We start from the raw sequence: 23681 nt of genomic DNA on the forward strand, positions 1-23681 counted from the left end.
GATTCCTGGAACTTCAGAAACGTAGCCAGTGGTGAACAAAAGTACTAAGAATGTAGTCAGCTTATCAAATGAAAGCCAGGCTGTCCAAGCCATCTGGAACAGTTGGACAATTGAGCCTACCACTGCCAAAAGTTCTACTCGTATCCGTATACACTGAAGCCATTAGTGAATTTCACACTTTTAATTACTAGTCAAGTTTTTTTGGAGAATCATTAGAAATGTAAGACCATTGGGCATTTTTTTAAAAAAAATGCTACTTTGTTGGCTTAATTACAAAGCCATAGCTATGGGCCTCTGTTGTGAGTGGGATGAATTAATTGTGTTCTACTTTTCTAACCATAAATTGAAGAGCATGAGTCATTTTTATGCTTATACTCAGGGAAAACAAAAGAACAACAACAAGCAAATTAACAGATCCATGTACTAACCTGAAACCTGACTGCATGGGAAAAAATCAATTTGAATATGGTTTGTCCTGACTATGAGGTTAACCTCCCCACCCCAACATACCTAGCTTTGTAGAAGCTTACATTTGTCTGAGTTACCACCAGCTTTTCAACATATTGTGTCCCATCTTCCATTAACTTTACTGAAATCAATACATACAGCATCTTTCCGGAAACAAATTATGTTAGACTATACTGGAGATCTGCCATTAGTTATACACCTAGGAATATACAATATTCGGGTTAGCTTTGTTGACTCATTTAATCCTACTAATTTTCTAAATTCTACTTATTACATAGAGCCCCCAGTGGTGCCGTGGGTTAAAGCACTGAGCTGCTGAACTTGTTGACCAAAAAGTTGCAGGTTCAAATCCAGGGAGCGAGGTGAGCTCTCGCTGTTAGCCCCAGCTTCTGCCAACCTAGCAGTTTGAAAACATGCAAATGTGAGTAGATCAATAGGTACCGCTCTGGTGCGAAGGTAATGGTGCTCCATGCAGTCATGCCGGCCACATGACCTTGGAGGCATCTACGGATGACACTGGCTCTTCAGCTTAGAAATGGAGATGAGGACCAACCCCCAGAGTCGGATACGACTGGACTTAATGTCATGGGAAAACCTTTACATTTATCCTTTATTTATTACATGTTGGATAGTCAGTAAATTTTATGAAGAAGAGACCAAGAGGGAAGGTTTTGGAAGATGGGATGGTGGTGTTGCTGATTATTCCAGGAAGAAAGGAAAAGACAGATTTCACAAATAATTTGACATCACCCCACCTTCAAAGGAGATAGAACTATTTTCAAAATAAAGAGGAAATACTCCAGAAGAGCAAATAATTTTACTTTTGTCTACTAGTTTCTTATTAATCTTACATATTTTGAACACATTATTAATAAATTGAAGTTGATAACAACAGTTTGCATGTTAACATGTTTTGTTAAAAGAGTTTCTTGCCCAGTCACACACCAAAATATAGCTAAACTGCAGATACTGATACACATCCTTTCTCCTATGCACCCCCCCCCCCCAAATTCTTTTCAACAACAACAAAAACAACAAAAGTGATATTTTATTTGTTTTAATATTTGGCTATACCTAGCCTCCTCCCACCCTTCCCATTTTGGTGACTTTCCGTACCTTATGTTGGAGATATTTATATATAATTCAGTTCTTCCTTCATATTACATTGCTTCTCTATTATTCCTTCTGGCCTGATGGTTATTATTTATATATTTCCTACACAAATTCTAACAGATTAAAATATGAATCCTTCTATAAAAACTTTCTTCTTCTTTTCCACAAAGTTTAGAAATGGCTGTCGGCCATTGATAATTTTTTGTGTGCTTTTCTTTGTTCTTTGCCATAGAATTTTTTGTACCTTGCCATAGAATTATCTTGCTTTTTTCAGGACTACCCCCATTTCTAAACACTTAGAATCCATTGAGGGTACAATTTATGAAGGAGCCCTTTCCATGGTGCAGTGGGACTTCCTGTCATTGCTTGTCATGCTTTGTTAGGGATTTTTTTCAGCTCTTTTAGCTTTCCCAGAGTTTAAAAAGAAATGTAAGCTAAAGGAAGCAAGAAAGTTCAATGGCATAATGCAGTAAAACAACTCAGTGGTTTTTCTTAGTGACAAATTACTGAGAAATGGGATATGTTGTGGACTTCTAATAGGAGGGAAAACATGTTTGGTTTCCACAATCAGTTGATTCCCATATTCATGAGAAATCTTTCTGAAAATTCTGCCTAGGTGGCTTAAAGGGACAGTCAATCCTCCTTCTGAAAAATGGTGCCAGCTAGTAGGAAGTCACATTTGGCTTCAAAGTTAACTGTCCCCCTATTGTGAGTACTTTACACCCACTTTGAAAACATATTATTATGTCTCTAAGCCCAATTCTCTATGCTTTGCTTTAGTGATGTCAGAAGCTAGGAAAGGGACATTGAAATATGCAACCTTTTGACTGCCATTTTGCAGCTTAAAGTGTTACACCCACACCAAGCTAACTGTATATCAACAACATGCCAGGTCCGTAGCCAGGATTTTGTTTCGGGGGGGGGGATATTTTTCAGGGGGGGTTTCGGGGGGAGGCTGAGTTTCGGGGGGGGGGGGTGAGTCTGAGTGAAAGAGGGTCTAGCCTAGCAAACCTTTTGTATCATTACCCCAATACCCCCATGCATATGGGATATATTGAGTATGGTGATCAGATCATGATATGAATAAACATAACAGTTTAAATAATGCACCAGTAAGGCCTTTTTGCGAACCACCATGAGAATTTCGGGGGGGGGGGGCTGAAGCCCCTCAAGCCCCCCCTGGCTACATGCCTGCAACATGCTGATAGATTTCAAGGAATTTCCTATTGTCAAAGTGAACTATCTCTGCCACATTTATTCATACACAAATACATATGGCATAGCAGAGAAAAGCAATAAGCTTAGGTCATTATTACACAGAAAATCAAACAGTCAACTAAATAAGGAAAGAGAACCATGACATGCAAATGTGGAAATATTATTGAAATGTGGAAATATTATTGAAACTGCTAAGCCCAGCACCACCATCTGGTATTTTCAGATAGTTTCTTAGGGTTATTGTCCATGGTGACTTCTTCTAGGTTCTCCAATGTCAGTGTATCAAAAACCCAACAAAATTCTTTATGAAAGCTAGTTATCTTTCATTAATCAATATCTTTTGATGGCTTTTTAAAAAAGAGGATACATCTTCTAGCTGGGCTAGCCCAAGACAATTGTATATTGATTTTTTTAAAAATAGTATATAAAATCTGTCATCTGAGACAACCCTCTGACTTTAAATATACCCTCTACATTTCTAGTTTTTTTTTTTTGCATATTTAATTATGTGTGGATTTGATTAAAAATGGTATCACTAGGACTCTCTCCATCCTCGTGTGTGACTCCAAATTTTCAAAAGTCTTGCTGGAGAACCTAGATAATTCTAGAGAGAACACTTCACTAGTAATTTCTAGAGTCCTCAAACCTTTAAAGCAGAGGTTTGATTCATGGTCCCTCCGACTGTTGAGATTGGGGAGAGGCAGCGGAGATACTACAGTTTGAAAAAAAACTTTAGCAAATTCCTATGCACACTGCACATATGAAAAAAACTGTACTAATTTAAGATGAAGAACAATTTTAACCAACATGAACTTTCAATGGGAAGTGTGGGCCTGATGATGAGGCAATCAAGTTAATTAGGATCATTGTTGTTGTATGCCTTCAAGTCATTTCAGACATAGACCCTAAATCTGAAGTTTATGGTGGGGGCTGAGTAAACAACCTTGGAGGACCACATTTGGCCTGCAGGCCTTTGTTTGGGAACCCTTGCTCTAGATCCTCCATTGCAATTGTATTTTCATACTAGGTATAAGTTGATCATACAGTTATGCTGGAAGATGTAGAAATTCCTAAAGAGATGTTCTTTCAGGTAAAAAAGAAAACCAGCAATTTCTTTACTTATGGTTTTCACTTTCACAGGTATCCACTGAATGTGGAGTACAGACTAAAGTATAGCCTGGCTTGGGGGAGTTTTATTCCCATCTATATTCTCTTGCCTAGCTGGCTTAAACTGTATATAACCTGCCCAACTCCAGGATTTAACAAGACAGTTTGCCATGACTTGAATACATGTATTTAGAAATTTTTGACAAATGTGTACATTATGATTTCTAAGCATGTGTGATATGCATTGGATGCATTATTGATAAACAGCTAAGGGGAAAAAATGTTTTCTCACTGTAGTGTGAAAACTGACAGATGGAATAGCAAGATAAAAAAGCATGTGCAATACATTGACTATATCCCACAGGATAAAATGTGATTCCTAAGATAAAGTGAAGCACAAAACATATCCAACTTCAAATATAAAAGCTTGTTCCTCATAAAGCTTCAATAGGTCTCAGACAAGTTCCATTAAGCATTCAGTAGAATATTGCTAGCATAATGCAAACAAGTTCCATGGGAAGCACACAGGAGTGAATACAAATAATGCTAACAAAATACCAGAAAAAAATTAAATTGGGCATTGTGGTCATATGTGCTTTCAGATATTGGACCTTGTCACATTTGTAAAATTCCCTGTTGTAGAACACTTCTCTGATGCAGCCAGTACAGAGCCTGCTGGATCTCATCACATGATGTACAGCTACCTCTGGAGTGGCTCTATGTTGACTGCATTGGTGAACTATTCTAGGATGTGGAACTCTGAATTTGGGAAACAACCCATGTTCAGATAGAAAATGCTAGGTATCTTTTCCAGCAGGTGATGGGAGAGCAGGTGATGCAGGCGATAGGTAATGGATTCACCCTGCTGCCCCACAATTTGCCCCACTGACCCTATGTATTCCCTCTCTGCCTCCCTCCATCAAGGATCTCACGTGATGAGGTTCATTGTCAGATAGTATTGCTTACATGGACATGAGTAGTATTGCCCTTTGCACCCTCTGTTTTAAGGACAGTGAGAAAAAGTGGGTGGCTGTGTTCAACATCATCATTTTTGCTGATTTGATTGTGGCTGTGAGATTCATCAGCACATATCTTGGAAATGCTTACTTATTAGTTTGTCACTTGATTTTACACTCCATGGTAGATGATGAAACGGGTTTCATGGAAAGGTGGGATGATGAGTAGATGTCTGGAGGAGTTAGTTTGGCTAGCTCATTATGTTATTAGAAGATTTCCCTTTTTGTCACATGGGTCAGCTTACTAGATTAGGAACCTCATCACACTAGAGAAATCTGGTTTCTACCTACTTCAGAATTTTGGGGTTTGTAGTTTAGGAAGGAGCCTTTAACAGCCTCACTAAACTACAAACCCCAAAATTTTGCAGGAGGTAGAAATTGGATTTCAAGTAGATTCATTCTCTAGTGTGATGAGGCAGCTATTGGAGATGTTTCTTAAATGTATTTTGTCAGCCTAGTCAATTGAGTGCATTTTAAATAAGCCTGATAGGCTCTTAGGTTCCTTTTTTGCACCAATGTCTATTTTTGTGGGGTTGGGGGAGAGGGAGCTGTGTGGGGAAACATTTCATAAAGAGCCATGTGGTTTGCTCTGTAAGGACCATCCTAGACCTTTGGGCCTAGAATTATATTTAGTGATTGAACTGAGAAGTGTCATTAAGGATAAGATCAACAAAACAGTAACTGAAAGATGGGTAGTTAGCTCTTGATGTGGTGAGGTATTTCACCTCATCAAATTCAGTGGGATGAAGGGGATCCCTAACACATTGATATAGCCCATAGAAGGCTAAAGAAGGAAATCCAAAATGCATTATATAGGGAATTATATTGTATTTCAGTGACTTGAGCTATATAGGATTATTATTATTATTATTATTATTATTATTATTATTATTATTATTATTATTATTATCATTATCATTATCATTATTTGTACCCTGCTAACATTTCCTGAAGGACTCGGTGCGGCTTACAAAAGCCAAGGCCCTCAATAAAACAACAGCAAACAAATACAGACAATAAAACTCATAATGCAAACATTAAAGCAGTAACAGTAAAACAATAAAACAATACATCATAACATTAAAACTAGGGCCGGACCAAATGTAATGGATAAAGTTAAAAGTGCTGGGCATGACAGGCGAAATGTAAGGATTTTAGGGTAGGTGCGATGTGCAGACAATCTTAATTCTCTAGTAAAGTGCGTTTGGGACATGATGCTGGGAGTTTCCTATTCTGGAAAGGCACACAGGAACAGCCAGGTCTTCAAGCTCTTCCTAAAGACTGCCAATGTTGGGGCTTGTCTGATGTCCTTGGGGAGAGAGTTCCAGAGTCCGGGGTCTACCACAGAGAAGGCAATGTCCCTCGTCCCCACCAAATGCACATGCGATGCAGGTGGGATCATGAGCAGGGCCTCTCCAGATGAATGGAGGGATCGTGTGGGTTCAGATACGGAGATGCGGTCATGCAGGTAGGCAGGCCCCAAACCATTTAGGGCTTTGTAGGCGTGCATCTATCAGAAGGGGGGGGGGAGTTATGCCAAAAGAGTTATAGCTCTTTTGGCTAGTCTGGTGGAAATAAATGGGCTAAGAAGACAGTTCAGGCCCCATCTATCTCCATGATCGCATCTCCCCCTATGAACCGGCACAGACTCTTAGATTTTCTGGGGAGGCCCTTCTCTTGCTCCTGCCACCATCTCAAGTGTGGTTGTTGGAGTTGAGAGAGAGGGGGCCTTCTCTGTGGTGGCCCCTCATCTTTGGAACTCCCTCCCCAGCTAAGACAAGCTCCGTTACTAGCCTCCTTCCGAAAGGACCTGAAGACCTGGTGGTTCCAGCAGGCTTTTGATAATGATTAGCCCCAGGTCCAACCCTGGCCAACAGTTAGGCCTTCATTTTGCACTCTACCCACTTCCCTGGCCCTCTGCTACCTCATTGCCCTTGACCTGGCCTAGCTCTATTATAGCTATTCAGCAGGCCCTGGAAATGAATAGCCCCAGGCACTTCCCTGACATTCATTAAGGCCCTGTTCGGCATTTTACCCACTTCCCCATTGGCCCAACCCTCTCATATCTGTGCCTCCAGGTCCTGCCCTGACCATCATGCAGGATCATGCTTGCACTTTATCCACTCCCCTGGCCCTCGCTTACCTTGTTATATTAGCCAAGCCTTCCCATAGTTATTGAAGCCCACTTTCGAATCTTGGCGATAGGAACTGAACTTGCCCAATGGAATTAGCACTGAACTGGTTTTTAATTTTAAATATGTATGACTGTTTTATAGTATTATATCTTTGATTATAATGTTTACATTATAAACATTATAAACATGTCTGTAATTGCTATGTTTGACCTATGCTGGAAACCGCCCTTAGTCCCCTTGGGGAGAAAAAGTGATATACAAATAAGAGTTTATTAATATTATTATATTGTCCTTTTTGTTGCAATGAACACCTTGGCACCCTTTTGCTGAAGGCGAAGACTTCTTTATATCTCTTGACTTATTGAGGAGGAAGTAGAATATTCTTAGGCTGGAGCTGAACACTTTGAACTTGATGTAAGTCCTGAAACTTTTGGTTAAAGGAGGCACCTTGGGTCTGCTTTGCAATAGATAAGCAACTCAGCTATTGATTTGTCCTTGGGACTCAGGTGATTTGCCCATAGGAAAAGTCAAGGGTGAAACTTGCCTGAATGTAGGTGTTCTTTCCAATTACTTCTTTCCACATTCAACACAGATTAAATAGGTGAGCATTACTTAACACACTTCTGTGTGTCTGGTCTCATTACTCTGCTGTTGGTCAGTAATGCCACTTCAGACACACATAGCTCAAGGTGATGTGGGTGTGAGGCTGCCTTTGATAACCTCCATGGAGAAGAGACCAGGGGCATTTGCATCACATGCAAGGCCACCCTTTTGTAGCATACTAATCCTGTTACAGGGTCATGACCAAAAGCAACCAACTGCAGCCTGGACATAGTGCAGCTGAGCTGTGACTATATATCCCAGACATCTCTACTCAGATTTAAGATGCAGAATCATGGACTCACCCTTTCATCACAGCATGCCTAGATGGTTCTGTTCTCTGCAGCAGCCCATAAAGGAAAAACAGCCAAAATCTCACATAATTTTATCAGAAATGTTTTTATTATTTTACATTATGTTTTGATTTGGTAACAATAACATTAGTTCAATGCACTCTTTACATGAAGTAAACAATATGCAAATTTATTTTTCATTGTCCCCATGGGATTGTGGAATCATCAAAAACATTATTCATCAAACTGCCTTTTAAAAAATCACAAAAGGATTTTCAGATGTAAGCCAAGAACAGAAGTTTTTCCTTATTAAAAAAGCAACACATTATGTGTATGATAACAAAAAGTGCAAAATTGCAGATTTTAAAATATGAAATATACAATAATTTATATTATTGTTGCACAAGTATGAAATTAAATAAAACAATAAAGAGTAATACTTTAAAGCTACAATTTGAAGTTGTAGGGATTTAAGCCTTTTAGTAACTTCTGACTGATAGTGACCCTTACATAGGCAAATGTACATAAAGTGTTACTGTTAGAATTTTTTTAGAAGTGGGGTTGATCTTTCCTTCCTTTGAGGCTGAGAGTGTGTGAGTTTCCCAAAGCCACTCAGAAAGTTCCCATCTCCCTGTAGGGATTTAAACCTTGGTCTTATACTGAAACTACTATATCTCACAGGTTCTCTTCTACTTCAGTGCTTTTCTGAATATTGTTTTCCAAAATAATATTTAATTCCACGCTAAATACACTGTCCCTGTGTAATTATCCGAACTGCAAGAACTATGTGTTATCATTTTGAATGGGATCCTTTCCTTCTGACAATACAAATTATTCCTTAAGACCAAAAAAAATCCATAGATATTTTTCATCTACCAACCAGAAGGTGACACAAACCAACATTAAAAATGCCAGTTTGTGCCACGTTTTGCTGTGACACCGGGGGGGGGGGGGGTCCTCCTCGCTAGAGAGGAGGTGACTGAAAGATATACTCACCATGCACCTGCTGATGCGTGTTGGCACAGGTGAGTATGTCCAGCAACACTCTTTCTTCCTTGTGCCTGTTTCATCTTCCAAAACAAAGGCACAGTATGTTTACATATGCAGGAGACTTCCCTGTAGCTCCACTGTGCTCAGAAATGGTTCAAGGGGTTTTGAAGCAAAATAGGGTGCAGGAATGGAAGGTTGGCACCTTCATCTCACTTTCCCAAGTTGTGTAAGCCCAGGGATCATAGCATGGCATGGCTGTGGAAAATGCCATCATGAATCACACATGGTGATTTCTAGTAACAGTAACCAAAGATCAATGGTGCCACACCAAAGGAAAATTGAGTCATTTGCTGGTGTGTGTGTTTTTTTTAAAAAAAACAACCTTGTCATAAATATACTGTAAAAGGTTTACCCCAGGTTACATTGCATTTGCCTGGTGCATCATTTGAATACTCCTGGCTAATGTGATCACTATCTCACATCATGTGACAATGTAGATGATCCCTATGATGGATGTAATAATAACCATACACCGGATCAAATACATTTTAAAGTACATTAGATACCAGAATCCTGTGAAAATGAAAACCATGTTGATTGGCAAAGAGTTTGCTTGTCACATCTTGGCATGTTGATTTTATATAGATGGGAAGCATAATATAGTGGAGTACTGCAACAAATAGCTTGAGAAGAACTACCACAATGGGTTGTTGTAAGTTTTTCAGGCTGTATGGCCATGTTCTCGAAGCATTCTCTCCTGACGTTTCACCTGCATCTATGGCAGGAATCCTCAGAGGTTGTGAGGTCTCTGAGGATACCTGCCATAGATGCAGGTGAAACGTCAGGAGAGACTGCTTCTAAAACATGGCCATAAAGCCCAAAAAACCTACAACAACCCAGTGATTCCAGCCATGAAAGCCTTCAACAATAACTACCACAACCATTTTATAATGCAGTAGTATTGAGGAACTATTCTGCGGAATACTGGGATTCTTTGAAAGATTAGTGAGACTTTACTAGTGATAAGGCTATTAACTACAGATCTGAAAGATGAAAGACCCACAAAGTTCTATCTCCATTAGCAATGGTAAACTTCAGGAAAATGTTCAGGTGAGTTTTCATTCACACAAGCTAGCATTCTGGGAGCAGACACATTTTCATCTGCTCCGAACAAGATTTTCTTGTGGAAAATGGGTACAGGTCACTTGGTGATTAAAGCTGAAGCTTACACTGAAGCTAAAAGGGGTAGTTCCATCCTCCACCCCTCTTTGTATCCCTTTCTTCTTGGCAAACATTCCCCTCACTCTCCTTCTTCCTTCCAGCCCAGTAGATTTTAAGGAAGAGACAGATCTCTCTTGTCAGAGTAGATGATTGAACTAATGGTGCACAGAGGGAATTTGATACAAGACAAAGAGCTTCATTCAGTTCTAGGGCCACATATTATCCATGACTTAAAACATCAGTTAATCATTCAGTCATTTTATTAATTTTCCCCAAAAATGATTCTCAAGGTGGCTAAAATACCCAAACATCTCTGGAAATTCATGGCACATGAACTAGTACAGAAATGGCTCTTTAAAACATAGCAAAGTTTGAAGATACATGCTTGCTTCTTAATATTTTTTAAAATAAATACATAAATTAATTCATTTTTAATCCAATCTACAGATCGTGTGCAAGAGGAATACAGTATTATTTTTGAGAATTCTTCTGACTGAAACAAGAAACATACCAAGGCTAGCCAACATTTTGCAGAAGGTACTAATGATGAGAACTTGCTACTGCGTATCATTTCTGATCTGGACTTGTGTGTTTCACGAGACACCTGCTTCACCATCACCAAAAAGGACTACCATGTATTTGCAAACTGAGCGGATAATGGGTCTCCCGAAGGATCATGGAAAAGCACTGCATCGTTCCAAGCGGGGATGGATGTGGAATCAATTTTTTTTACTGGAGGAATACACTGGGCCAGATACTCAGTATGTAGGCAAGGTAAGTACTACATCCTTAGATGTTATATGATGATGAATCCTAGAAGAAATACATTTTAGTTTATCAGGAGCAGCACTGATGCAAGTCTGAACATAGATATCAACTAGAGAGAAATAAGATTTTACGACTGACAGTTCTTGGAATACTTCTGCTTTATGGGAAGGGGGAACAATTCTCTTATTGCAAGCTATATATTTATAGGAAAACATTATTTATTTGGTCATTTTAATGTATTTCCCAAGAACTAAAATTTATAGCAAGTGTTTGGCAAGGCATTGAACATGATATATGGTTGCCAGTAAAATCAACTAGATAGCTTGCCTCTAGGAACTAGCATGAAAAATATATGAACCCAGAGCACATGCTGTCAAGAGTAGAGACTCTGGTATATTCCAGATAATATGTGCTGATAACATATCTAATCAAAAAAGAGACTTAAATTAATTTCTGGTCCCAATTAAAGTAGACCCATTTAATCAATGGGATTTAAGTATTGGTTTCACATTCAGCAATTAATTCTAAAAGCTTTATCTGGTTAGGACTGAAAATTTAATTTAACTTAAAATAGTGAAGCCAATATACAGCAATACACACCTCAATGAGTTCATTCTGGTTAAATACAATATGTTGATAATTGTTTGGTTAATACTGAAAAGTAGACTATCATCATCATCATCATCATCATCATCATCATCATCCAGAACTATAAAAAAATTTCTGAATATGTTATATTTTATCTATACGTTATCCTTTCCAATAGGAGATCACATACATAATGCCAAAAATAAAGGCTTTTAAAGATATGGGCAAATAAAAGCAACCATTAAGACATACAAACTTTGGCTAAAATGAGTAACATCAGTGAGCCACAATGCATAGTGTATTTTTGTGGAAGGGAATATAGAAGAAATCATTTTCAGATGTGACATTCCAATTATGGATTACCCTCAACTTGAAGTTTTCTTGGCACCACACTAAAATGTGTTTTTAATTGATAAAGGCATTTGGGGAGTCATTTATTTTAAGGATACATTCATATTTTAAACATTGACTTTTAATCAGAACTACAGAGAGAAAAATAAAAAAAATAGAAACAATAACAGGAAAAAACATTTTCATAATATATAATACTAAACTACAACAAACAAAACAACTATATCTAGGATAATAACAATATTAGTTGTTATTATTATCATAACAAGAACAACTTTATTTTTGTACCCCATTGCCATCTCCCCAGAGAGGCTCGGGAGCAGTCAACCCCTCTGTTTAAACAGCTCCACTGGCTGCCAATAAGTTTCCGGTCCCAATTCAAGGTGCAGGTTGTTACCTATAAAGCTCTAAATGGTTCAGGACTTGCCTATCTGCGCGACCGCCTCCTCCCCTATGAGCCCATGTGATCCTTAAGATCATCTAGGGATGCTCTTCTCTCGCTCCCGCCCCTGAATCAGGCACGATTGGTGGGGATGAGGGAAAGGACATTCTCGGTGATGGCCCCTTGCCTCTGGAACTCCCTCCCCAGGGAGATCAGGCTGGCGCCTTCTCTAGCCACATTCTGTAAGGAATTAAAAACACTGATGTTTCATTTTCCATTTGACTGCTGACCCCCTGTATTGCAACCTAATTATCATTCAACCTGAATTTCCTATATTACATCACTATTCAGATTTTGTAAGTCAAACTGAATTATTTCTGATCCTGTTAAATTGCTCTGTTTTCATGATATTTCCTATGTTATTATACATTTTCATCGATCTTGTTGAACCAATTACTCATTAATTGGCCCGTATCCCCCCCCCCTTTTCAAATTAGTTCTTTTGTTGCTTGATACTTGTCTAATATTGTTATGTTGTTTTATGCTTTTTAAATTGTATTTTGTTATTGCTTTGCTTTTAATTGTATGTTCCCTGGCCTTGGCCCCATGTAAGCCGCCCCGAGTCCCTTCGGGGAGATGGAGGCGGGGTAGAAAAATAAAGTTCTTTTTCTTTTTCGGGGCAGCTTATATGGGGACAATCACCCTAACATAAACTAATCCACAGTAATAAACATGTTCTAAACATATAGCTACTAAAACTAATATACAGGCCTCATTATTACCCACTGATTTTTACTTATTTTCCACTTTCTTTGGCCATCACCATATCTCCACCCCTTTTTATAATAATACTCTTCTAAATCAGAAAATGAGAAGTTGAAGTTATTAATAAAAGCTTTTGGAGAATCAATTATTTCAAGTATACATGGATATGGCTTCGAAATATATAATTTTAAAAGAGTTTGAACTGTTGCAATGTTTAACATGTTCTTCAATTGTTTAAATTATTTATGTTTTTAATCTGGAAGTGTTTTACATTATTTATATTGTCTGCTAGCCAGAAATCCAGTGATAAAGGGTAGAAGTATCTGGAAGGAAGGAAGGAAGGAAGGAAGGAAGGAAGGAAGGAAGGAAGGAAGGAAGGACTGCAGAGGACACATTTATAGAGAAGGTCTTCTTTTCACTAGCCATTTACCTAATCATGGAGTCATAGAGTTGGGACCAGCCACAAGGGCCATCCACTCTAATTGTGCTACTAAAGAAGAGATAGAACTTTATTTTTTTTTAAATAAAGACGTCAGCAAGAAACTGGTAGGAAAAATAGATATTAAAAAATTTGAGATGTGATCATGAAGTGACAGAAAAATGCATGCTTCATATCTCATAGCTAACTGACTTGATCTACAACTCTCAGTTCATTCTGCAAGTCACAACAGAGTTCACTTTATACGGGGTTTCTCCCAAACCTTCTACCATCCTCCTTGAATATCATTGTAATTAAAGACCTCATCAGATACAATGTTCTCTGTGTCATCTTTCAAGGAAACACTGGCATGGCCACTTCTGGTGGCTGTTTGTGGGAATTTACTTTGCTAGTGTCCGAAAATGAAGAGAAGTCTCCTTTTTCAGGAGTCAGGTGCTACCATGAGAAATAACAGGAAGTGATGTGGGATGGCCAGTCATCTAAGAAGAAGGGGAAAGACAGTAGGGAAAGAAATAAGACAGTTTCACCTGCTTTCCCCCTGCCCATATGATGAAGTCCTAAATGGTCTGAGAGTTTTTTCAGACTGGTATCTTCCCACTAAACCATGCTAAAAGCTGATCCAAGAAACTGGAAAGTCCATCCACCAATGGCACCTGATGCAATCATATTCAAAATGAGGTCACAAATGTCAGAACATTCTGATGTTCTGCTGTTTCCAGTGATACAAGTTTGTGTTATAAAGCCTTACACAATTTCCCCCCTAACACTGTTCCTCAAAGGGATGGGATGTCATTGAATCCTGCCCAATGATGGATCGGGCCTTTCATAAAATGGAGTGGTGGATTAGCTCTTTTCATGAGTACCACAGAAAAATTGCATCTAGAAAGAGTTGGTGGACATGTAGACCTATTATTATTGCAAGTAGAACGAAGATTGTTATAAAGCTCCATATGTCCTAATTCTCCTGGACTATCATTTTGTGGGGTGGGGGAAGAGAATGAATTGTCTTTCCTGAAAACCATCATTATTCAAATAAGTTGCACACCAATTACATTAATAAATTGCTTTAGATTCAGAAACAGAAATGGCCTTCTAGACCCTTCTAGTTTTGTTCTGCATTTTTAACATCTTGGGACTCTATGAAGAAAATTGTCTTCAGGCCCATTTAAAATCACTATCAAAAAAGAACCTTTATTTTATCTTGATCAAATTTAATTCTCTTATACCATTCTCTAACACACTAAATCAGTGGTTCTCAACCTGGGGTTCCCAGATGTTTTTGGCCTTCAACTCCCAGAAATCCTAACAGATGGTAAACTGGCTGGGATTTCTGGGAGTCGTAGTCCAAAAACATCTGGGGACCCCAGATTGAGAACCACTGCACTAGATAGTATCAACTCCTTTATTGATGTCTCCTTCATCTCTTAATATTTTTGATTTTATTCTTTCTCAGACAACTCATATCATGTAATTTTAATTCTGAAGTCTTCTCACATCTTAAAAAAATATTGAGTTTTGAATTTTTACTTGCTTTGGTATCCATTTTAGTTTTAATTTGGGTAGCAAATTAAAGCAATGAGATTTACACTCCTGCAATTTTTCTTTGATTTAACTATTCAACTGTATTTGGGACTATCAAATTATAAGTATTCAGACAAGAGCAATCCGATCAGTCAAATTTGATTAGTCAGTTTTGATTTTTTAAAATTATAATTATTCTCAACAATAGTAGTCTTAAGCCACAAAGCCCCTTTTCTTGTTCATTGTTTCAAATGAAAATATTTATTCATTTTCTTATTTATTTCATGCTCAGTTGGGTGATTTTTTTTTTACATATTTACAAAACAGCAAATCTCACAAGTTGGATTCCAAGCAACAAGGTGATCAATGAAAACATAATACAAAATATCTCTCTATATGTAAAATAAAAATTACCAAGAACAACGGAAAAAGAGGATGCACTATATCGAAAAGAAAATGATAGACCATTTAATTAGGCATGAAATGTCAATGATTATACATGAGGTAAATGACAAATTGTAATTAACACTAACATTAAAATTAGATAGAATAATGAGTCAGTGAATATGCAATGTAAAAAGGTATAACATAATGATATGTTCTTTCACCATCAGGAAAAATGGTTTTCCTCAAATGAAAGCTAAACCTTCCTGGCTGATGACTTCTACATCATTGGAGTGGGTAAACTGCTCTAGTTTTTAGCCTGCAGTATCTAAAGTGTTGAGCTTTGTAGTTCAATAGGTTTTGTACCTTACAGCTCCTTTAGATTTCAAACTAAAACCTGGCATAGAAGTCACCACTAAGCACTGGAGCTATATACAGCTACCTAGAGAATAAAATGTGTTCTTCCATGCATGGGTTGTTAGGATGATTCCTACACTGTGGAGCCTGGCAAGTACCATGTGTGGTTTTGTATTTGCCATTAATTGTCATCAATCCCAGCTAGTATCCAGTTCATGAATTATGATGGTGTCTGGCCAAAATCACTTTTGCAGTTGTTGAACGTGCCTAAAAGTCCCGCAATTCAGCTTTTGAGCAGTATATTCCCCTGACCCTAAAATCAAGCAATTTCCATGGTTCTGTAGAATGGAAGGGATAACTATTATAAGTAGCACATGTGTCCACCTCTTTTTCTGTTGCTGGGCATGCTTCAACAGATATTGAACATCTAGCTACTGACTGTAAAGGAACTGACTGAACCTCACTTTTCCTCCAACTCACCAATTGAACTTTCATTATACAATTCAAAATTTGGAAAGTAATTTCATAATTTGATCCATCATATGTTGGATTTTTCAGACTGCAGAAATTTCATGGATGTCTGGATATCAAGAGGCTTCAGAGATGGGATACATGTGGTGTTAAAAAATATGGTTTTGCTTCCCTTCAAGTGTAGTCATCTTGTAGGTCCTGTCTACACTGCCATATAATCCAGATAATCAAAGCTGATAATCCACATTATCTGCTTTGAACTGGATTATATGAGACTGCATTACTATATGATCCAGTTCAAATCAGATTATTTGGATTTTATATGGCAGTGTAGAATGGGCCTGAGTCAGGTTTAAATTGGAACCGACCTAAATCAGATCTTGGGCAGCATTTTGGGGATAAGATATTGGATAGCACTTGGAGATCTGCAGCTTTTGGGAATAAGGGAGCATGGTCTGATCTTGTGGGTCATAGTAAAGCAATATCCCAAACTAATCCAAAATGATAGATCTGTAGAAAAGAACAGTAGAATTTATTATACTCATTGTAAGATATTGTTTTCTGTGGATGTGGAAGAAGAATTGCTATTTTCCATCAAGAAAATTCATTCTTACACAAGAAATAACCACAAGTCTTCCTCATTCCACTCTACTAAATTGTGAGTCAAAACATATGTAAGTTCAATTGATTTAATTGGTCTGCTCTTACTTAGATAAGAAGCAGAATTTAGGGCATTAAATCATAGGTGTTCATCCGGTTATTGAGCCATTGGAACACATTTAATACATTATTTTTAAAAGTCAGAACAACAGGTGGAGAAGGATAAGCTGGGTTGAACAGCTCTGTCTGTATGTTGTATGTGCCTTTAACCTTTCCTCCAGTCATGTGCATGCCTGGCACACATGTCTAGCATAAGGGAAAGTGTATACGCATTGGGAAACACTGTGTTTGAATTATAGTTCCTAGAAATTAATAGCAGTGTCCGAAGGATCTGGAAATTAATAATCCCAAAAGAAATATTTCCACACATAAAGCTGTGTTTCGATGCTCTCATGGAAGAAGGAACCCGCAACGATCAAAATTCCTGTTTTTATATCAATCTCTGTAGATATAGCTCTTTCTACACAACATTTTCAGTAAATGTGTAGATGTTGGGAAAAGGAGCTGTGTAACATTCATGACAGCAAAAAACCACCTAATTATTTCTAAAATGATGCACATCAGATTTCTATTTCATATGCTCCACTTGTCAAACATATATCTCTCCTTCTCTTACCCCACTATTGATTACTTAGACAATGTGGTAACATAAATTAGAGAATTTAAAGTTTCTCTGTCAGTCTCTCTCTCCTGAACTTCAGAGTTCAAATTATTGGGTCTTCTTTGCAAGTGTGACCACTTTTACAGAAATCTTGTGCCAGTTGGGTTTTTTTAAACCAGAAAGTCCAACTGGTTTAATGTATTGTTCCATATGTTGCAGAAATGGTTGTTTATGCTCAGTTTGCCAAAGCTTTCATGTCTTTCACTTCATTATACTCTGTTCTGAGTTCCAGATTTCTGAAAAGCAATGGACAAATAATAATAATAAAAAACACTCATGGTGGGAGTATATAATTTGTTGCAGATTTTTTGTTTTTTGTTTTGTACAGCAGCTCATATGCTATCCTCTCTGGGCTTCCTTAAAAACCCCTCTTTTTTCTTGGAATGCTTCAATCTCCTTTCTGCTTTAAGTTTAATGCTTCCTTACAGCTGTTTCTACTCTCTACACTAGAGGAGAGGTAATTAGTAGTAGTTTTCAGTGAATTAGGGTTTTCTTTTTGTTTGCTGGAATGAATAAAAAAGATTAAACTGTGATGCCGAAAAGCAGAAGAGGAGCCAAGATTGGCTCCCACTTGTTTTCGTTGTGGCCAGTTTTTCGTACTGGGAGGGCCCTTACCGTTATGTGCTCCTGAAGGTACCGAAAGTACTGAAGGAAAACAGATCTGTACATAAGTCTAGAATTCACTCCATGATCTATCTCTCACACTCTCTACTGCCTGCATCCCTTATGACTGGGCCAATGGTGCAGGCAAGGTTGCATCAAGAAGGAAGTAGTGAAATGTCAACGGGAAGCCATACCTTTCTATCAGGCTGAACTCTTGGGGTGCCACGTAGAGGAGGTCAGTCTGGGTGAAGTGGAGCAAACACTAAGTGAGTGATCTACCTGACAGGAGAGGGAGGAGCAGCAGATGTTGGCTGCAGTTGCAAGGTGTCTGTTTCCCTCAAGGTGGCACCAACAAAAACAAGTGAGTGACCAAATAGTGGGCAGGATTACATGTGCAGTTCTAACATGTCATCAAATCTAATGCACATCTCATTTATAGTGATGTAATTCAGCTCAAAAACATGAACATTAGACTAGAGTAAATATGATAATAGCAATACAATTAGATTGGCTTTCCTGGAGGAGGATCATAGAATAGGAGAATGATAGAATAAGGAGCGAACCTATGGCCTATCCTATCAACACTGTCCTCAAAGCATGATCTACAGGTAGAGCATTCTAAATTATTAACTTTCCAGCCTCTTTTGCAAGACATCTAGAACTTTGATAAAAGAGTAGCTCTGATGTTATAGTCACTCCATCCAAATACCTACAATGGTCTACTAGTAGCATTTTTTTCTAACAAGTGTTGATTCCTTTCTTTTTCCCCCCCTCTTGTCATTTTTCAGCTAGAGGGAAGGACAGGGGGGCTCAGCCTAGGGAGGTAAATTTGAGATCTATATCCACCAATAATATCTGTCTCATAATAATATCTGTCATGATAAGCACATTTTGGTTATTTTACACAGAGGCAACCCCCCCCCCCCAAAACAAACACAATATGGTAAATGTGATGGATCTGAGACTGTGTCTGCACTTACCCAATTAATCTGTGTTAAAGTACTCCTCTGCAGCTGCTTCAATTCAACCCAGGAGCATGCCAGAGCACTTTGTCTAGCAAAGTAATTATTTAAATATGCCAGTGGACACCTACAGCCTAACAACAACAACAATGTTGTTTTTGGAACTTGGGAAATGTTTTTGAATTCCTCTCACCCCGCTCCATTATATGAAATCAAAACAGGTATTGTAGTATAAGAAGTGATTTTGTATTGCAATTAGGGAGTTTGACATTAGAAGATTGAGTCCAAAATCCTGCTTGACCATGGAATTGTACTGAGTAGTCTTGGTCAAATCACACTGTGTCAGGCACAGAGGAAGGCAAGGACAAGCCCCATCTTAATACATTATGCTAAGAAAACTAGAATTGGTTTTAGGATCACAGTCAGTTTTATGGTCATCATAAGTCAAATATGTGGCTCCAAGCTATGTCTGATTCACCAGCAGTCATTAAAAAAAAAACTTGAAGCCACACAATAACAATTCTAACAAGTTGTTTTCTTTAATGTTGAAAGAAGAAAATGTGTAAAAAATAAATATTTTTTAAAAATATGTAACACTGCATACATAAAGAAATTTATCAACCAAAATAGGTACACATTTTGATGCAAGAAGGGGGAGTGTTGTAATTTAACACAGAACTTTGACAGGGAAATATTGTTGGTAAAATGTTTTTTTAAAAGGAATGAAGACAAAATTGACAAGCATTAACATTGCTGTGAAATCCGATAGTTGTCACCAGTGGCTTCTGCCAAAACAGATTCTCACTGATCAAGAATTTATGACACCAAACTGGATGTTCCACTAAGAAAACAGCTGTTGAACATGGTGACTGGTGTCTTTAGCTTGTCTTTTGTTCTGTGTAATATCTACAACAGACGTAAGCAGTTTTTGATTCTTCAAAAGTCTACAATGCCCTTCAACTCCATCTCTAATTGCCAGTTGTAGGGGACTGTAATCCAAACCATGTCAAAGTTAAGTTCTTTCCCTGGTCTAATTCAACCTTTGACATTCCAGCTCATTCAACTACCAGCTGCCAAAAATAGGTCTAAGGAGCTGAGTGATGTTTGGAAAGAAATGTGTGTGGCAGCAATCACATATCTTAACAGAACAATTGATTTATTTCTGAGGTTTTCAGTAATTATGCTGAGGTCTTAGAAATGCAATTATATTGCAATTATTCTAGTTGCATATGTGATGCGGTAATCTAGCCCTCAAAAGAAAGCAGAAAACCTGTAGAACAAAGGAATACAAAACTACCTTGGCATAACAATCTGGCTGTTTTTCAGGTGATGTTTTTCAGTGGCATGTCTGTCTCAGTGAGGTATTATTCGTAGTCACCTTGAAGAGGAAACAAAACACTGTCAACAAGTAACTGTCATAAACATCAAGTCTTCCCACACCTCCTTACATAAGACTTGTACTTCTGATCTTGTTCTGTTTTCCTGGAATGATTTGTATGTTCAACCCTATCATAAAACTGAAAGACAAGTGACAAAGTCAAAAATAAAATGCTTTGTGTTTACATCTATTTCTGCAACTATTAAGCACTGGCAACTCTTTTGATTTCTGCTATGTTTTGCTGTCACTTGCCTTCCCCCATAAGTTCATTCTGTATTATATGCACCATTTTCTGTTGTTTCTGTTTTTTAAAAAAAATAATAATAATGAAAAATCACTGTTAAAACGTGCATTTTATTTTCTTTTAAAGTATGTATGTATTAAAAGAATCACTCTCAAAAACATATTTATCCTGGACAAATATCAGGAAAGGTCACGACTTAACATATAGTCACCTTCATTATTATTCTATGATTTACATTAGTCTGAAAAAATACAACTCATGTAGTCTATATTACTCAAGCAGCCTTTGCATGTGAGTATATATTTGTACATAACCAGGAAAAATATTAAAGATTCAGTTGGGTATCATAGCAACAAAACTGCTGCACAATAATTGAACCAATTGTGAATGTTAAATAAACACATAGGTAAATTCCATTATTCAAATGTGTTTACTCTTATGATATTTTCCTTGTTTTTTGTCTAACCCATACTTACTTACTTAGGCGATCCCCCATAGTTTTGACTATAGAATGGGCTCTGCCAGTTGTCCTCCCAGAAAGAGGCAATAAAGCGAGAATTTTCCATTCTTTTTTATAGTTGTTCAGCTCATCCATCTACTCTGGAGCTTAATATAGACTTTGGCTGGTTTCTTTTTGTGGGCTGGGTAATTTTTTTTCCTCCCTTTGACTTAGACAGTGTGAAACATGTTTTGCCTGCCTTTTACTGATTCCCCATGGTAATATGGGACAATTAACTTTGAATGGTAAATTAAAATAATTTGATTGGATTCATTAAATGTCTTTAATACTTATTGTATTACATGGTACATATGTATTAAGTTGGTATTTAATTGCAAATACTGAGCACTTTGGATAGGTTAGTATAAATGAGTTGAAGCTTAGGCAATGATCAGTGAGCACCTATAGGTACACTTAGTAAATGTTATAATTAACCTTAACAGCCATGTTAACCCTACCACTAATTCTCAGTACATCAGAATTCTATTGATGCTATAAAATATCTTATAATTCAATGTATACATTGTGTGTATGTGTGTGTCCTGATGCACAAGGATAAACTACATAGAAATTAAGTGCTCACAACAATGTATTCATATGATTTATTAGGTCTAAGAGCCCAAAGTAGTGAGATTGATTGAGTCTTTTCTTTTCCTTCTTCTTCCATTTGTTCTTGAAGCAAATTTCTCTGATATCTGCTTTGCTGATCAACATTCAGAGGTCAACCACCACCCAAATATTGCCAAATAGTGTGAAATTAAGAGTAAACTGCTATCCTGAAAATACATAGCTTTAGCAAGATTTGAACTGAATTATTTCAGATATGTAGTTTTAGGCCTAATGTTGAGAAATCCCTTGTAAAGCATTTTCTTGTGGATCTCTTTTTCTGTTAGTGAATTCTAGAGGCAAATAGATAAAATCTGTTACATTTGATTTCATTCAGTATCATCCAATATCACGGGGTAAACCCTGACCAATTTCATGTATTTTGGTGAAGTCCCTGATCCATTTTTGGGAGCCTCCCGAAACTGGAAGGGCAGATACCTGTTTTCACTCTGAAAACAGGTATCCGCCTTGAAAGATCCATTTTCTTTAGGCCTATTATTTGCGGGGGGGGGGGGGGGGCTTTCCTTGATTCCCTTCCCATCATTATAGGCATTTCAGCTGTTTTATTCTGGAAGAGAGGCACTCAGCTGCAGGCAGGCACATGCTTTATGGAGGCTTTTTACCTGTTCTACTCTAGAGGAGAAGCACTTGACTGAAGGCAGGTGTAAACACTTTCTGGACCTGCACACCACAAATGCAGTCTTTCCAAGGTAAGAAGGCAAGTCCTAACTTTCTTACTCTAGAGGAGGCACTCAGCTACAGGCAGGCTCACAGCCAGCCAACAATGCTTCCTTTGTGAGCTGAGGTGAGGAGAAAGGTAGATGATGCAGGACATTGGGTTCTTCCCACTCCCTGTTGGACTCTGCCTCATGCACCACAATGCGAGGCAAATCCCAGCCTCAATGTGATGAATTCCTTATACATTAGTATAAATATTAGATTTATACATGAATATATAAATATGTGGTTGTAAGAGGAAACAATAGTGGGCATGAAGCTTGTTTGACTTGCTATTTAAATCCTCACTTTGACGCCAAGCCATGCTACCTCATATAAAGTTTGGGAATTTAAAATAGTAAGTCTAAGGCACTGAGAACCAATGTGATGTAATGGTTTGTACTTTGGATTATGTCCATGGTACAAATCCCCACTGAGTTGTGTAAATCCATTTGGCGATACTTCCTCAAACTCAGAAGAAGGCAAACTCCCTCTAAAGAAATCTTGCCCAGAGAATGCCATGATAGGTTCACCTTAAGACTACCTCTATTCCTATTTTATCAAGGATATGAAAATAATAAAGGCAAGCCCAAAGAGGAAATACCTTAGGGTCCTGATAACTTAGTATACTGAATTCAGAGAGCATGAAGACTAAGTGCTGTCGGTGTTATATAATGTAATGTAAAATTTGTACGAAGGGTAAGATATGCAGAGAATGAAATTAATAAATCAAAATAAATGTGGGGGATATTTTTTATTAATGCTGCAACCGTTGACAGTTTTATTCACTAACCTCAGGAACCAATCCTGTTAGACACAGCTTCCAACAAGATTAGGCCTGGAAGACTTATCACTTAAAAGAATTATGTTACCCAACTTCATCAGTGCAACTTGATTAGTATTGGAACCAGCCTCCAGAGCTATTAAAAATGTTTTATACACAGGAGTAAGCCATAAAATGTTGCCTTACTGATAACAGCTATTTGATTCCTTTGACAGTTTACAAATGGATCAAGCCTTTTTTTTCATTACAAATTAGCATTTGTGATGGCTAAACGCTATAGAACATCGGGTGGTAAAGTGTCTTTAAAAGCTCCAATTTTCCCAGGGAGGGAACCTGCAATCATATGACCAAATTAGCAAGTGAGACAGAAATGGAATATA

General features: G+C 37.8%; 1 protein-coding gene across 1 annotated transcript in view; it reads left to right on the forward strand.

Moving 5' to 3' along the window:
* CDH9 (cadherin 9) overlaps positions 1-23681 on the forward strand; it is a 176017-nt gene that overhangs the window by 48218 nt on the left and 104118 nt on the right. Inside the window, exon 2 of the mRNA XM_060774692.2 lies at positions 10609-10935. Coding sequence (XP_060630675.2) covers positions 10705-10935 — 231 coding nt within the window. The 5' untranslated portion in view covers positions 10609-10704. The remainder of the gene's footprint in view (positions 1-10608; positions 10936-23681) is intronic.

This window comes from Anolis sagrei, chromosome 4 (assembly GCF_037176765.1).
Source record: "Anolis sagrei isolate rAnoSag1 chromosome 4, rAnoSag1.mat, whole genome shotgun sequence".
Classification (NCBI taxonomy): Eukaryota; Metazoa; Chordata; class Lepidosauria; order Squamata; family Dactyloidae; genus Anolis; species Anolis sagrei.